The 16,722-nt window shown below is 33.3% G+C and overlaps 1 protein-coding gene across 3 annotated transcripts; it reads right to left on the minus strand.

The window, feature by feature from the left end:
* Positions 1-9,341: 9,341 nt before the first annotated feature.
* LOC137712931 (agamous-like MADS-box protein MADS2) lies at positions 9,342-16,063 on the minus strand. Of its 3 annotated transcripts, XM_088684695.1 has the most exons (9): positions 15,990-16,063; positions 15,743-15,955; positions 11,595-11,673; positions 11,360-11,424; positions 10,871-10,970; positions 10,467-10,508; positions 10,286-10,327; positions 10,019-10,170; positions 9,342-9,747 (listed from the first exon to the last, which is right to left on the minus strand). In XM_088684695.1, the coding sequence occupies exons 2-9, from the start codon at positions 15,925-15,927 to the stop codon at positions 9,660-9,662; spliced, it is 753 nt and encodes a 250-aa protein (XP_088540821.1). In that variant the 5' UTR covers positions 15,928-15,955; positions 15,990-16,063; the 3' UTR covers positions 9,342-9,659. The 3 variants fall into 3 exon arrangements, with proteins under 3 accessions (XP_088540821.1, XP_068308236.1, XP_088540820.1); XM_068452135.2 differs by lacking the exon at positions 15,990-16,063 and having other exon boundaries at positions 11,360-11,421; positions 15,743-15,965; XM_088684694.1 differs by lacking the exon at positions 15,990-16,063 and having other exon boundaries at positions 15,743-15,965.
* Between the last annotated feature and the right edge of the window lie 659 nt (positions 16,064-16,722).

Raw genomic sequence — 16,722 nt, forward strand, 5'->3', positions numbered from 1 at the left:
TCTCCTTAACATTTTTGTTTTAAGAAGGCTAAAATTGTATGATTGCTCTTAGTGTGATTGGATTGATGGAGATGATCTACAATGATGCCTAATTTGATGGTGAATTCGGGTCATTGTAGTTGATCCTTTATATGCACGCGAAAACCAAAAGAGCAACAAACATATCAAAATAACAAGAATAAACAAGACGAAGAATCACTAGCTGCAATTGAGACATGTTTTCTTTTTGTTGAAGACATGGCTGAGAAAGAGTACTAAAAAGATAGAGAAATGTTGCTGCCCCACTCGCAAAGCATTTTAGGAGAGGTTACTGGGGAGCAACAATATGTGTCGATGGATGTTGAAAATGGGTGGTCAAATTAGCTTTTGGTTTGTATTGCCGACAATAAAAAAGAAGAAGAGATGGGGAAGAAGATGCTAGGGTTTTTTTTATTTCTTTTCTTTTACTGTTTTATGTTTAATGTGAACTTTTTTTGTCTTGATTTTCTATTTATTATAAAGTTTTTAATTTTATGTAATTAGTTGTAAGGGTAAATTTATCTTTGAGGGGGTGATATAAAAGTAAATTAAAATCTCAAAGGGTGTTAGTGTTATTTCTCAAATGTGAGGTTTTTTGTGAAAACATAATAAATCTCAGGGGCCATTTAATGCTACCGTTTGGTGATATTCTTCTTCACTTGGAAGTGAGAGGTCTTATGTTCAAATCTCGTGAATGGCGAATTCGATACCAAATTAGGTTGCCCATTGTGTGGATTAGCCGAACTCCCCGTTCCCCTAGTGTAAAAATATCAATATACTAAAAAGAAAAAAAATCTTAGGAAGTTATAGTGTAATTTGTAAACTACAAAAAATAATAAATCTATTTTATTTACTATATTTGGTGAAACAATAAAAAAAAATTATGTCATACAATATTTAAGCTATGCGCTTAGGTCATCTTCACCAAGAATTATAGGTCACATTTAGCTTTAAAATTGACGTTGACAAAGTCAGTCTCCAACCAAAGAGCTAGACTAAGTTTTAACTTGATGGCAGGCAACATGTAGTCCCAAAAATTTGGCTAAAAATAATAATAAATATGAAGAGAAACAAAATTTAGTCCTCCGTAACTAGAGAGAGCCTTAAAATTTGGACTATGACTTGCCATCTTTAGTTACAACCCGTGAGTTGACTTGGAAAAACAATTCTTGATCCATGACTTGGAATATGCACGTCTACATAATTACCATCATTATAAATTTGATTAGAACTAATTATGTCATATGAAGATATTAGTTTAAAGTTAATAAAATATTAAAAAATTTGAAAGTGAGAGATTCTCTTGCCTATAAACAAAAAGGAAGAGTGGTAACTGACTTGTTATATTCTATATAACAAACGTGCTAAAAAAAATTGACTATTTCGTTGGCAGGGTTCAAAAAGGATTTGATGACCCATTACTAACAGGTGGCTTTGACCTTTTTTATTTGTTTTAGCAACGCCTAAATTGAGGAAATGATTTTCACATCATTTTTGTCTAATTATGCACATTAATGTTTATTTTTTGGCTTATTTGGAAGTGTGTTTAGCAATGCTGAAAGCATTTTCGATGAAAATGATCTTGAAACTAATCCTTAGTTAAAATACAAGTGAATTATGAAAAAAAAAAAACACTTCAAATGATCAAGATGTGTAGATGAGAGGTGTGTGAAAATTATTTACCCATATGGAAGTACTCAAAAACTTTTTAAATTTTTTTTTTTTTTGTAGAGACAGATTAGGCGAGATTAGATCTTCTTCAACAGTCATGTGCGAGGCACCAATCTCCCCCAAAGGAGAAAAGACCATTGCACCCAAAAACCCCCAGCCCGTCCCTTCTCTATTAGATTTTATTAAGGGAGACTTTGGATACAGTCCTTAGTTATGAATATTCTTTGATTGAAACTTTGTTAGTTTTTAATTTTTGATCAAGGTCCTTGAAATTAATGTGATAATTTATTTCTATGTACGTTACTATATTTTTTAATTAAATTAAAAATTAGAAATTTTAGTTGTTTAAATAAAAAAAAACCATAATTTGTGGCATTAAAAATATTAAAATATAAATATACTATTGTGTGTGTGTGTGTATAAACACGGGTACATTCATCAAAATAAACCAAAAATTAATTGTATCAAAACATGGGTACATTCTTAAAAATCACCAAAAAAAAAAAAAAAAAAAACAGATATTATGTGACAGCCTGTCCCGAATTATTTGTACTGTAGGTGTGAAATGACGATTTTTCCCTTGGTAGTTATTTGTCATTTTGGGGTGATTGTTTTGTGGTTTTGTTGGTTGCATCTGGACCACACACTCACCCATATCCACATCATCTCCTTCCCCCATGTATCTCTCTCTGTCTTGAACTCTCTCTCTCTCCTTCTCACTTGTACGGACGGGGTTCAAAACCCTTGCAAACGTTGCAGATCGAAGTGGAAAATGATACCTTTGTGTTCGTGAGGATCATACAAGTTCAATCATACCAAATTCAGGTAAGGAATCCTTTGATTTCACGTTGAACCAGGAATCTCTGATTTGGTCACTATTCATGCACACGTGAATTATTGACTTTCAGGGAATTTGAAGCTTTTAGGAAGCTTAGTGAGGTCCTTAGGAAGCTCGGGGTGGTTCGTTGGGTGGAATTAGATGTTGGGATCGTGAGTTGCAAGTTTGGCTGATTTTTCTTGAATTTCTCTGACGGCATCTTGTGATCTTTGGGGCTTTAAACAGGTAAGGAAATGTTCTACAAGTTAAGAGTTTCAATTTGGTACTGGTTTCATCAAATTTGGTGAAGAAACGAGTGAGAACGAAGGGTTTAAAGTTTTTCCAGGTTTCCGGCGACCAGCGTTTCGCCGGAGAAGAAGGCGATATATTCCGTCAGTTTTGGACAGAATATGCTGACGCTGTCAGTTAGTTTTAACGGAATCTGTTAGGGTTTAACGGAATATTCGTGACGGCGTTGACTGACGTCGTCAGTGTGCCTGGCACGTGGCCGCGCGTGGAGGGCGCATAGGTCAGTGCACTCTCCAGCGCGTAGCGGCATGTGGAGCCTCGAAAAATTATTTTAAAAATATGGGGTTGTTCGTGAGGTTGAGTAGATCATGTTGGTGTATTCACACACCCCATTTGAGCATTGTATGAGAAGTTATTACCTAGTTTTGGTTATGTGCTTTAAATTGACGTTTTTATAGTTGTTTCACATATAGGTGAGACCTATCCTGAGGACGAGCGCAGTCACTCGAGGCTTGGGGGCTACGACCCTTCCACATATCAGTGAGTGGGCTTTTGGTTTTCCGTATATACCTATATACTTGTGGTTTTTCCCAAAAAATGAAATTGAATGTTTATATGTTTTAAATGTCATGCATAGTCTTTGCCTATTTTAATTTTGCATTAGTAGTTGCATTTATTTTTTATTGGTGTTGCGGACGCACAGGTAAGTGCCAGGTAAGTTTATAGATTATGTTTGTGAATTAATGGTTATGTGAGATGCATAGAGAGCTCATAAACCTGCACCCCGGTGTTAGTGCTCCCGCCCAGAGTAGGGCACAGTCCTTCACGTGATGTTCACCTCCCGCACCACACGCTCATCTTGGATCTAAGTTAGGTGCATAGTCTTGTCGTGCAGACCACTTTAGGTGGTTCCGACTTGTAGGTGACTCGCGATTATTCGCACAGTCTTTACGTGATCGTAGCACTTAAGCGTACTTATTTACACCCAGTCTTGTCGTATAGACCACTTTAGGTAGTTCCGACTCGTGTGCAGGTGTAGTGATTGAGTTGTGGATTTGAGCTCTAGATTCAGCTGTACAGGTCACGTTAGGTGACTCCGGTTGACATATTTTCTGCATTGATTGACATTACCTGGGTTACTTACATCATGTGCTGAGTTAGTTGACATGGCTTACATACATACATATTTGTGAATGTTGCTACTCTAAGCATGGTTGTGACATATTTATATATTCTATTTTCTGGGAAATTATAAAGGTTTTACGGAGAGGGGTTAGAACTTTTGATAATGAAATGATTTTGAAAAGCTTTGTTTTTGCCCACTCACATTTTCTGTTTTGCGCCCCTCCAGGTTCTAGTTAGAAGCGCTTTGGTGGCTCACGAGGACTTGACGGTGGTTCTGACAGAACATCACAAATGTAGGATCACTTTTGGATGTTGTGTATTTAGTATTCGTTCTTCTGGACTGCACTTAGGTTTTCTGTGCTCTGATTATGTTTATCACACTTAGTCTCAATCTAGTGTATAACTTTAATTAGTTTATTTAGTAGTTTGGTTTTTATTTATTCGTACTTTTATTATTATCTTTTGCTTCCGCACTGTGCACATGGCTACGTCACCCTCACGTGACAGCCAACATGCATTGATTTCAGTCGGGGTGTGTCATATTTGGCTTAATAACATTAGTAAATTTCTTCGATTAAACTTGACATGGATACATTTTAAAATCAAAGAAAAAAGAATTTACCCATATAAGTTTAAAATGGATTAGAAAAAAAAAATTGAATAGATTTTATATAAAAAAAATGTACATTTTACATCTAACAAATTGGTAAATTTAAGAATGAGTACATTTTAAGATTAAAAAGTTTTACATGAATAGGTACATATAATTAGCATGGGTACATTTAGCAAAATAAAAAGTACAAATAAAAAAAATATATGGGTACAAACACAAATAAACTTTAAAAAAATATGGGCACAAAAAGAAATTAACATATGGGTACAAATTAAAACTGAAAAGAAAATTGGTACAAATTAAAAAAGAATTACAAATTAAAAATGGGTATAAACTAAAACTAAAAATATATGATAAAAAATGTAGTCATAAATATAAATATACTAATTGTAACATTTTTAACATTAAATGAATATATTTAGAAATAAAAAAAATATTATTGAAATAATTAATGATGTTATTAATACCTAAGGACCTTGATCTAAAATTGAAAATGAATAGGATTTTAATCAATGGAGTAGCCAAAGGAAGGATGAGAACCTAATTTCTCCTTTTATTAATAATATGAAGAAAAAAAGGAAAAGTAAAACAAGCGGGGGGACTATGCCAATACCCGCTAAAAACAATTAACGAAAACCATATATTCTAGTTTAAGAATTCTTCAGCTTCAGTCACCTGAAATTGATTTTCCATAATTCTGCTGCTCATGTTTCACTGCTAGTATCTACCTCTGCAACAACAATTTTCTCCTCATGACCTCGAACGGAAGAATGGAAGTCCGACACGATCTCTTCTATAAGACGCATCAGCAAAATCAAGTACCAAGTCCCACCAAGTAAAACTACTATTCATTGCACCAAAATTAACAAATCCGCCAAAAACTTCATTGCTTTCCAAAATAACAATGAATTATCAAGAGAAGGGAAAGGACTTCTATGAAACAAGAACACCAACATGATAATATTTTAAATAAATCATGCAATATTATTTAAGAAACTTAAAACACGTAATATTAGATTTACTATCATTTTAACCTTCCTGCTAAATGCAACTTCTTCACGAGGGCTTTGCATGCAGGAAAAAAAAATGGTTTTGAATTATTTTTTCTATATTATACTCAACTATGTATATTATTTATTAATATTGCATTTTGTTGGGTAAAGTAATAATTAACCTCTCCGAAATAGGAATCTGTGATACAGTGTTGATTGTTCTGGTGTAGTCCTGTTTTCACTGTAAAACACCAACAGAGAGACACACATGCATCGCAAAGATGTTACTATTTTGGTGAACCCTTTTCTGCCATGGCAAAAATCGAGTAAGCACGTACTTAAACAATAACCTGAAGAGAAAAGTAAAAATATGATCAGTGGGGAAGGTCTTGTACATGTGTTTTTATGTGTGTTTCTGGCTTTGTTTTAGTCTCTGCCCTCTGTGGCCCTCTCTTTCTCTGCCAACATTCAGCAGTCGATTAATTAAATTAGGGTTTCTTTTTCACGTGGGCTTTGGCTCAACCCAATTTGCACACAAGGGTCAGGTATCTTGTCGTTTTTATTTTCTTCTGACCCCTTCTTGATTGGCCGATTCAGGTGAAAAGAAGATTCTGACTGGAAAAGGAAATAAAATAAAAGCAGTCCAACTCCAAAACCTAAAACCTGGTAACAGCTGCATGCTGCTGCCTTCACAATATATGAAAAACTAGTTTAACATGAAAAACTACTTTTACAGGATGAAACACGAGAAATTTTTCATTGTTACGGAAACACAAATGGTACATCATGTGTTTTTATATAAGTTTTGAGAAATTTTATTTTTTAAGTTATATACTTTTTAACACATATATTTCATTATTTGTATAGTGACACGTGATATACCATCACATGTTCCGTTCACATTGAAAAATCTCTCTTGAAACACAAACACCTGACATAATTGGATCGATACTATAATATAAGTAGATTGATTATACAATGAGGCCGTGTACCAAACAATAGTTTCTCAAATGACATTCTTTCTAAATTTGAAACCACATTTGCAAGTTAACGTGATTGCTGAATCTCGTGTTGGGAGAACTATAAGGAGCCTGATCATTGGATTGCAGCCACATGTAGTACTGTAACATATGTTATGCGTATATCAATAACAGAATTATTCAAACAAGAATGATTTCTGCACGTTTTTATCCTCATGCATACTTATATTTATTTATAAGAAATAAATTATAAATAAATATGAGTGCACAAGAAAATTAGTACACAAAAGTAATTTCCCAATGAGTACATGCTTATCATTTCCCCTTATCAAATCACACCAGTGTAATTGTGACTTAAGACAGGGTCAAATTACAAGATAATGGATTGATACATGTCTTTTTTTGATAGGAAGACAAATGGCCGTCTTCTCAACTATTTGGTTGCATTAGTTTGACTAAGGAGACAAGCACTTTTGTTAACGAAGGGATCCAAATTAATTTTATGTCGATATCGACAGTTGAAATATTGGAATTTCCGAAAGGGAAATGTCTTTCATTGTCTTTTAAGTAAGAAGCTGGACAAATAAGTTGTCCCCTGATTAAAAATAAAGATAAACTAATGAAAAGGACTTGAAAATTTTGAGTTTTAATGATAAGGACAAAATAAAGGGTAAAGTGAATAATACCAGAATTGAGTTGTTAGTGTAAAAATATAATTTTTCGTTAAAGTGAATAATACCGTGAGCTTTTCGTTAAAACTCTTTAAAAATAAAACCAAATTGTTGTGTTGAAAATTGTGTTTCCCACCCATGAAAAAAGAATAAATTATGGTTCTAATGCACCATTGGAAGTTGGGAAAAATAATGAGGTTGACTTGCCGATCTTCTTAATATATTAAGTTTTTTGTGTTTGCTTCTTAATATTATGTTATTGCTTAGAGCTAAAAAATTGTATTCTATGGCCCACAAATTCTCTTTTTCTTTTCCTTTTCCTTTCTTTTTAAAAGAAGAACAACTGCGACTCACTATTACGATCTGGTAGTATTTCTCTTTATTTGTAAGTGAGAGATATTATGTTTGAATCTCATGGATGACGAATTCAATACTAAATTAGGCTGCCCATTGTGTGGCTTAGCTGAACTCTTCCTTTTAGTGTAAAAATATATTGTTGCATACATTAAAAAAAAAAGAAAAAAGAAAAAAGAAAAAAGGGGGACAACTAGTGGTAAGCCACGGTTATCCATCCCTTCCGGCAGCTGGGAAGAGTCACAGAGGCATAAACCCAAAAGAAAATACTGATTACATAATAATACTACGAGGCCACTAAACATCAGGGATATCTGGAACTAGCAATCGACGACAAGAAGGAGGAGCTTGCTCAACAAAGACTAGACCCAAACTGCACAATAAACCCAAACAGGACAAATCATCAACAATAAATTCTTTTCACAGTAAATATTACAAATTCACAAGACTAGCTTTGGTGCATTGTGCATAAGAGCACGACAATTCAATACCAAATTTCCCATAGGATGATTATCTATTTTAGCACTTAAAATCAATTGTATTGCAAGTGCAGAATCTGATTCCACTATAATCTTCTTAGTTTATTATTCCACGCAAGTTGCAGCTCAATAAAAACACTTCAAACTTCAACACATAGATTCTCACCTTGACCAAGATTAATTAGCACAAAAACTAGATAGTCGATACCCATGCCCTCAATGCGTTTTTGAGGTTCTCAATGAAATTGGCCACCCCCTAACGACACCCATCAACAATAAGCATTTTTCAACCCTGAGGAGGAGGTTCTCAATTAAAAAAAACATGTGTTCAACGGGGCTTTATGAAGGAAATCATATCCACCTAAAGCCAATCTTTTAAGTAGGTAACAATAACTGATGTGGGGTCATTAGGGAGGGCAAAATTCTGTTCAAAAATATCATTTTAGAATATCAGTGGATACCGGATACCGTAGTTAATTTTTCCCGGCTGAGAGCATTGAGAGGACCAATAGTTTAATTTGACCACTAGGTAAAGCTTTCTCAAAATCTTTGGGCCCACAAGTAAGTCTGGGAGCCGAGGCCCAAGGTTTCTCATTATTTGGTTTTCTATGCATGTCATTGTTTTGATCACCGTGAAGGAAAGATTTGAACTTTTATTAACTTTTTCGCTGTTGTGAAAAGATTACAACCAGATTATGATCATGTGCAATGTTTCATAAGGACATTGGGTACTCATGCGTTTGTTTTGTGTCAGTAATGCAAAAAAAAAAAAAAAAAAAAAAAATGGTAGCAATTGGCAAATTTGAGATACAACCTGTGACCGAAAGGATTGACAAATTTCAGATATAAGCAAGTGGCCCCTTACCAAAATGGTAGAAAGGAGTTGCCTTTGCATCATGACTTGAGTTCGAACTCATTGACTCTTTAACCTAACATGACTTCTTAGCAAAAATGGTTCTTGAGATTTGAATAACTCTTCACTTTGGTCTCTGAAAATTGAAATCGATAGAATTGGTCCCTGAGTTTGTCCGCAATCAATCATTTTGTTCATTTCGTGAAAAAATCTCCATAAAATAAGGATACAATGACAAAAATACCGTCAATTTTTGTCAAATCATTTTGGCCTATTGTTTATTATATTGAGAGTAATTTTATCATTTTGATTATTATTTGACATAATTTTTCACCAAATGACCAAAATGATTGAATATTGATGGTGGACAATCTCAAGGATTACTTCTATTGATTTCATATCTCAGGAACCATAGTGAAAAGTTAGGCAATTTTCAGGGACTATTTTGGCTAAAAAACCATCTAACTTCTAATCTAATAAAGCTATTGTTTGACCCAAAAAAAAAAAAAAAAAAAAAAAAAAAAAAGAAGGGTTGTAAACCTTTATATATGCAAATAGGTCTCATACATTTCATAGAAGTTTTTCAATGACATTAATTCAACTTACAAAACACACACACACGCACACACACACACACACATATATATATATATATATATATATATATTATTCTTATTGTTTCAAGAATCATTACAAGTTGCATAGAATTATAAGATCATAACAGAAAATAAAATAAAAGCTTGATCAACATGATCCCTTGCTAATTTTATTCCATATATATATATATGTATGTATGTATATTATATGTCACGATGGATATTATATGCATAATCAAAGTCAAAGCATCCACCCAGGAATAAATCCGTTAACATACTGGCCCGGATTTCCAACATTCATTTCATTATCTGAACCCATATGGGTGTATCTGCATAACCAGTGAGTTTATGCAAAGTAGTCAGAAAAAGAGAGAAAGTAAAAGATTGGTTAAAAAGAAGGCTTATTTATCACTTAATCCTTTTAAAATTTAAATTGTGTCACTTAACTCTTTGAATAACACAATTTGAGTTTCAAAGGTTAAGTGAGACAACGCTTGAGTTGCAGTAATGTTATCGTAAATAAGTTTCAAAAGCAAGTGTTGTTGATTAATACAAAAATAATTAATGGAGTTAATTTTTTAGAAGGGTGAAATTTGTTACCCAATTTGGGAACTGGAGTTGTTTCCTTCCAAGGGATGGAAGAAGGCTTCTGAGTGGGAAGGAAGCCGAGTTTGCTGAATGTTGTAGTTGTGGTCATGGCCAGCAGCTTCCCATGCCATTCCTTCTGGAGCTTGCACACTTGTTTCTTCCAGCTATACGTTTAATTATACGTACATGTATATAAACATATACTTGGGGAAAAAAGCTGAAGGGTTTCAACCCTAAACAAATTTGATGAATAATTCATGCAAGGCTTTATTTGTTTACCTTCCTCTTCAAGGATTTGTTAGCTTCAACTAGCATCTGTTCCTGCTCAGGAGCAAGAGGCAAGGCCAGATATGAAATACACACACACACACACACACATACGTAGAAAGGTGATATCATGCATGCGTATATTGTGGAAGAGTATCGATCAATGCAAAAACGAGATTAGTTAATGACTTACCCTGTTTTGAAGATCAGAAAGCTGATCGAGAATAAACTGAGTCTGATCAATAACAAGTGGCAAAAAGAAATTATCAGAAAATCATTTCGATCTCTTGAAAATGCATAACAATGAAGTGTTAGTTGGAATGAATAATTCTAGCTAGTATTCTAATCATATATAGGAAGACAACCTATAAAATTTATATGCCTCAGTATATCCACATAAAAGCACATATAGCTCAAGGAGTGAAGGGCCAGGTTTGTTTGGGTTAAGCCACGAGTTTTCAAAAGGACTAATTAATAATACATGATTCTTTCTAAATTTGTAATCCTTATTTATGAAATACAAATTAGGGTTTCATGCATGAACATGCTTCAGCAGGTGAAACCAAAACTCTTTGAGTTAATTAATTGATTAATTACCTTTCTTGACCTAATTTGCTTCAAAGAGGTCTCCAACTGATGCTCAAGATGCTCAAGCTCCTTTGTGTTCAGGGGTTGCAAATCTTCCCCAAGAAGGTTTCTGCAATATTAGTTAATTCAAGAACGTCATCAATCTGCACCCTAAATTATTTTAATAGTTTCAAACTGTTTCCCTCACTTTAAGGCTAATAGTAATTAAAAAAAAACGTCATCAATCTACTTAATTTTACATAAAATAGAGGATTAGGTAATATTAGCTCATTGGAGAACGATGTGTGAGGATATGAAGGTAAAAGAGTCACACATCGATAAAAGGATAAACTTTACAAGAACTTATAAGAAGTTAGACTACTCTCCATATTTCTATTGGTTTTATAGTAGAACCTCAACTTTCTTCACGATATAGGACACAAAACATTCACCTCAAACCAATAAGTTGGAAGCTGAGAAAAATTACTTAATGAAAATTATGCATTCAAACTGTGATACCTTTGAGATTGTTGGAGGACCTCAACTCTTGCCTTCAACGTCAAATAGTCCTGATAGCTGTTCTGCTTGGGGACAAATTAAATACAATTTTGTCATTAGGTCAACAGTTTCCAGCTAGGTTTCTCGAATCAACAAAATTTAATATTATACACGCAAACAAATACTGATTGAAATGATTCGATAAGGTTGGATTGTTTTGGTTCTCATAATATGGTACTCCGGCTTAAGGAGCTACCTGAGTCTCGTTGGCTGGTAGGTTGGCTTCCAGGGAACCATAACTGCAACTTTGGTACTTTTCAAGCGTTTTCATCATGCTAAGATGAACAATTGGAAATCACAATAAGATCACATTTTAACCACAAAAAATAAAAAATAACAGGATTGGAAACTTTTAGAATAATTAATAGATCATTGAATCCACAATTAATAAAACATGTAGATTCAGAAAAAGAGAGCAAAAAAATTTAAAAATATTAACTTTTAGATATGTAAACACATATTTTTGTAGACCAATTTCAACTCTTGGAGTAAGTCTTAAAATTTACCTTCTATTCCCTCCCCCCCCCCCACACCCCCACCAAACCCAACCCCCCCCCCCCCCCCCCCCCAAAAAAAAAAACCACAAAAAAAACCAATTTCCTTCCAACCCTTGTGGCAATTTGGGGTTATAGGTTAGAAGCTAAAATTGGGCCAAATACCGGCCAAAAAAGTGGGATGGATTAGTGGTGTGCTCCACATGTAAGAGTGGAAAATCGGAGGTGAAACCTATTCGCCTAAGCCCTAGGTACTCATGCACGCACCAAGTGCTGTAGTAGCTGAACCCCATCCATGTGGACTTATCCCTCGCTTGTCTAGTGCATTAATGAGCCTAACGGCTCTTTTTTCTAATCCTACGACTATAATTCAAATGGACCGTTGGTTGATCTAATGGTCCAGTTTAAATTTCTTTTTTTTTTAGTTTATATTTATAAATTTATTGAATTCAATAGCTAAGACCTAATATGATAAAAAAAATTAAAAAATTAAAAATCTAATGGTCCAAATTTAAATCCAACGGCTAAAATTATTTAACTCAAACTTCACCCAAAAAACTCTATAAATACCTATGTATTTGTTCAAACATCCACACAAAACTCACTTTTATCCTACAATTCTTCCGATTTTTCTTTCTACCATCTTCCAAAACCATTTCTTCCCATTTCCAAATTTGTCAAGATGAAAAAAGATCATATTAGAGGTTGTAATTGGTCATTTCCAAATTCTTTTATAGTGTTTCATGAGTTTCATGTGTTAGTTTAGTGATTTTTCAATATTTATCATAATTTAAATATTTTTAGTTTAAAATGTTCATAAAATTAATTTAGGATAGTCTACATAATTTTTTAAAAACTTAATTAAAAAAAATTAGCTTAAATTCATTCTTTAATAATATGAGGCTAAAATTTTAACTCAAACGGGTTGGAACAAAAAAGTTGTTTCTAGATTAAAACCTAAATTTTATATGCTAAAAGTTTTAGGTTTTAACCCAAAAATTGGAGATGGTCTTAGAGAAACGATATTATACTAATGCAAACTAAGCAATCCAGTATATAAAAAAAAAAAAATTGGAGTCCAAACAGAGAGGTGATGACAAGACTAGGCGAGTTGAACTATAAATAAAGGTTTTGTCATTGGACCATTATTGTGGCCGTAATTACTCCTTTCTCATTTATCACGGCTAGAGAGCCAAAATTCTTAGGGCTTGTCAACAAAGTGGAGATTTCAACCTGAAACTAATTTGTAATTTAGGGACTAATCCAACTTACTTATAAATCTACGCAAGGTTTATCCTCCCATCAACGTGGAATTCTATCCCAATATGCCCTTAATGTGTGGTAATTTTCAAACCTAACACATGGACAACACAATCAAGGTGACGTGGACCACATGTGACCATTGAGTTTTGCACGTGGGACAAAATACTCAGATATCATGAAGAAAGTTGAGGTTCCATCATAAAATTAACCAACAACAATAGGATGAGTAGTTCAGCTTACTTATAAGCTCGTACAAAGTCCATCATCCATTTATGTGAGATTTTATCTCTAACAATTTAGTGTTTGACATACTATTGAAGCCTACTTTCTTTCCTCTCCTAAAAATTAGAAGGTATCAGACCCTTGATAGATCACTCCCCGTCCTTCAACCCCTAACCAGTTTAATTTTTATAATTACAATCAACATAAAATTCCTCGAACAAATCTTCTAAATCTCAACACACACATTTGCTAAACTGAATTAATCCATAATACAATGTTCAACACCATTTAACAGTTAAGATAACATGAATGAGCTACTATCCAGTGCTAAGTTGTCTATCAGTATACCTCGTATATATATTGGCTTAAAGCGACTTGGATTAGTACTACATTAAAAACGAGAACCTCTGAGTTTTCAGTTTCATGTATGTATATTGTTAGTTGCTTGCTTCGAACCCTAAAATAAAGGATGGCAACTCTTATATTACTTAAAAAGAAGTTTGGAACCCAAAGTTAGCTTGGCATTTTTCTAGTAAATCTTGACTTCATGTCCATTTGAAACCAGATATAATAATTAAAACTATATAAAGAAACATAATGTTTGCAAAGTACTTTCAGTGTAATGTTGTAAACAATTAGCCAAAACATATCACCATAAATCGTAGACGAGTAATTAAACAAAAGAAGGAAAAATATGCAAATTACTTGAGCACTGATGACAGAAACTATAAGCATCATTTCTGTTCAAAAGTATTCCTAAAATTCTTGCATATCGGCTTGGCTCTATTGTCACTAGCATTCCTTTTCCTTCTTAAATAGCATTTTTGAAAGGTAAACGTATTTTTAATTGCATTGGGCTGGTTTCATAAAGGTTCGATATTATGGACAAAAAGGCTTTTGGTGGTAATGTGGGCATAAAAGTTGATATTGCTAACAATTTTGATACTTTAAATTGGAATTTTCTACGACATGTGCTTTCTAGCTTTGATACCTATATGTCATCATATAGAACACCTATATCATAAGTTGATAACCTGTGACAAAGGTATCTACAAAAAATAAATAAAAATTAGTCTTCCTATCATCCATGAAAATAGTTCAAAGAATTTTCATCTTCTATACATTTATAAATCCATACTAGTGTGTGTGTGTGTATATGTATAGTACCTGCAACATAAATTAGTTAATACAGTTAATATGTGATGGAGGTATAAGAAAATTTTAAGATACAAATTTGGAGCAGGAATAAGGAGAAACAATATTTAGTTTTTATATTTAATTTTAAAATTGAGTAAAATTTAATAAAAAGATAACAAAAAAACAGATGTGTATAATCGGTGAATGGACCTAAACCAACAAAGTGAACTAACCCAATAATGACTCAAAATCTAACTTACATCAAACATCAAATTAACCTGGCACCGGATCATAACAGTGACCGGTGTATTACTGGTCTCTCCCATTAGCTTAAAAATAAAAGTGACGACAATGAAATGATCAAAGAATCTATAAGTTTCTTGTTAATTGTTTTTTCAGGAAAACACCATGAATCGAAGTGTTCATCTTGTTGGTTTTAAAAGAGTAGAGAAAACACACACATAAAAATAGTTAAAAAAAAAAAAAAAAAAAAAAAAAAAAAAAAAAAAAAAACAATAAACCAATTCTGTCTACAAAATGGTTCACAATTCAGGAAAGTTGTTTAAATTAGCTGAATCCTACATATTATAAGTAGCAAATACTAAAAGCGAAATCAAAATTTTTAAATTTTAGGAAACTTTAAGCGTTTCATATATATATCGATAGGTTAACAATTTCACAACTTAACAATATTAATTAGATTTACAAACTCCATTTCCTTAAATTTGGGAAAATTAGTGTTTAAAACTAATTAAATATAAAGATCAAACTAAGATCAATTTAAACTATATAGGAAAATTAAGATTGTGAACCACCAAACAACCCGGTAAATTTGATTCATCAATTGTTCAAAACCTAATGAATTATCTTTTACTATAACGTACATAAATCCAAGAAATAAAATTAAGAAAGATGAGAAATTAAAAGAGTTTAGATCTTTAATTATGAGAAAAACGATAATTAAGAGAGCATCTTCTTGCTTAAAGTGATTACTTGGAATGGATCAACATCTGAGCTGAATGAATCAAGAAGAAGAAAGAAAATGAGGGAAAACCCACTTATTTTTGCTCATTACAGCCACTGGCATAAAATAAAAAGGCCACAGACATTCATCAAATACGTAAATCCAAAGTAAAATAAATGCATCCTTAACATTAAAAAATGTATAGAAATTTTCAGTGTACCGAGAAAGAGAGAGCGAGACAGAGAGAGATATATATACATATACCTGAAACTGCTACAGAATTCATAGAGCTTGCCACGGCTAGAGAAAATAATGAGGGCAACCTCAGCATCGCAGAGAACTGAGAGCTCATAAGCTTTCTTGAGCAGCCCATTTCTTCTTTTGGCAAAAGTCACTTGCCTGTTAATTTTATTCTCTATCCTCTTCAGCTCAACTCTGCCTCTGCCCATCTCTCTCTCTCTCTCTCTTTCTCTCTCTCTCTCTCTCTCTCTCTCTCTCTCTCTCTCTCTACTTGGTTAAGATCAGAGGTAAACAAACTTTCTTTCAGGAGGCTGCGTGTTTAGGGTATACCAAAAGGGATAAAAAGATGAGGGTAATATGAAGAAAATGGAAACCCTTGAAAAAAGGGTGTTCGTATTGGTGTTTGGTTTTATCTTTCCTGTAGCTACAAGCTAATACTGTTCACTATACAAACATGTATTAAATATCCTTGTGTTCTGTGTATCGTATATCCATCCATCCATACGTACGAGGGTTTTGCCTGGTTTCACTCTACGGTCCAGCTTTTCCACTGCATCATCCATTTTTTATTTACTTTTTTCATTTTTTTCCGAAATGAATTTTCTTTCTTTTAGCAAAAATTGGAGAATGAAGGAATCAAAAAATCTAAAAGTAGAGAAATTAAGGAAAAAGAATCCGACCGACTAGCCTTTTAGTTGATTTGTTTTTTAAATATTTAATTATTGACTTTTAAAAGAGACTCACCATTTTTCGATTCTATGTAGTTGATTCGTTTCTTGACTCTAAAGTATTAAATTATAAATTTAAGATGAAACTCATACTTTTCGGATTTCATACGTGAGTAAGCACGACGAAAAACCAAACATTCATGAAAAATATTTTGGCAAATAGTAAATACTGTACAATGTCTAGGCATCTAGGTTACATAGTATTGCCTAGCGGACGTCAAGCATCAGTTGCATGCTTTTTGGATGGATGCGTGTCGACTCCTAACTGGGAAGCAC

This window comes from Pyrus communis, chromosome 14 (genome assembly GCF_041283825.1).
Source record: "Pyrus communis isolate YQ-2024b chromosome 14, ASM4128382v1, whole genome shotgun sequence".
NCBI lineage: Eukaryota > Viridiplantae > Streptophyta > Magnoliopsida > Rosales > Rosaceae > Pyrus > Pyrus communis.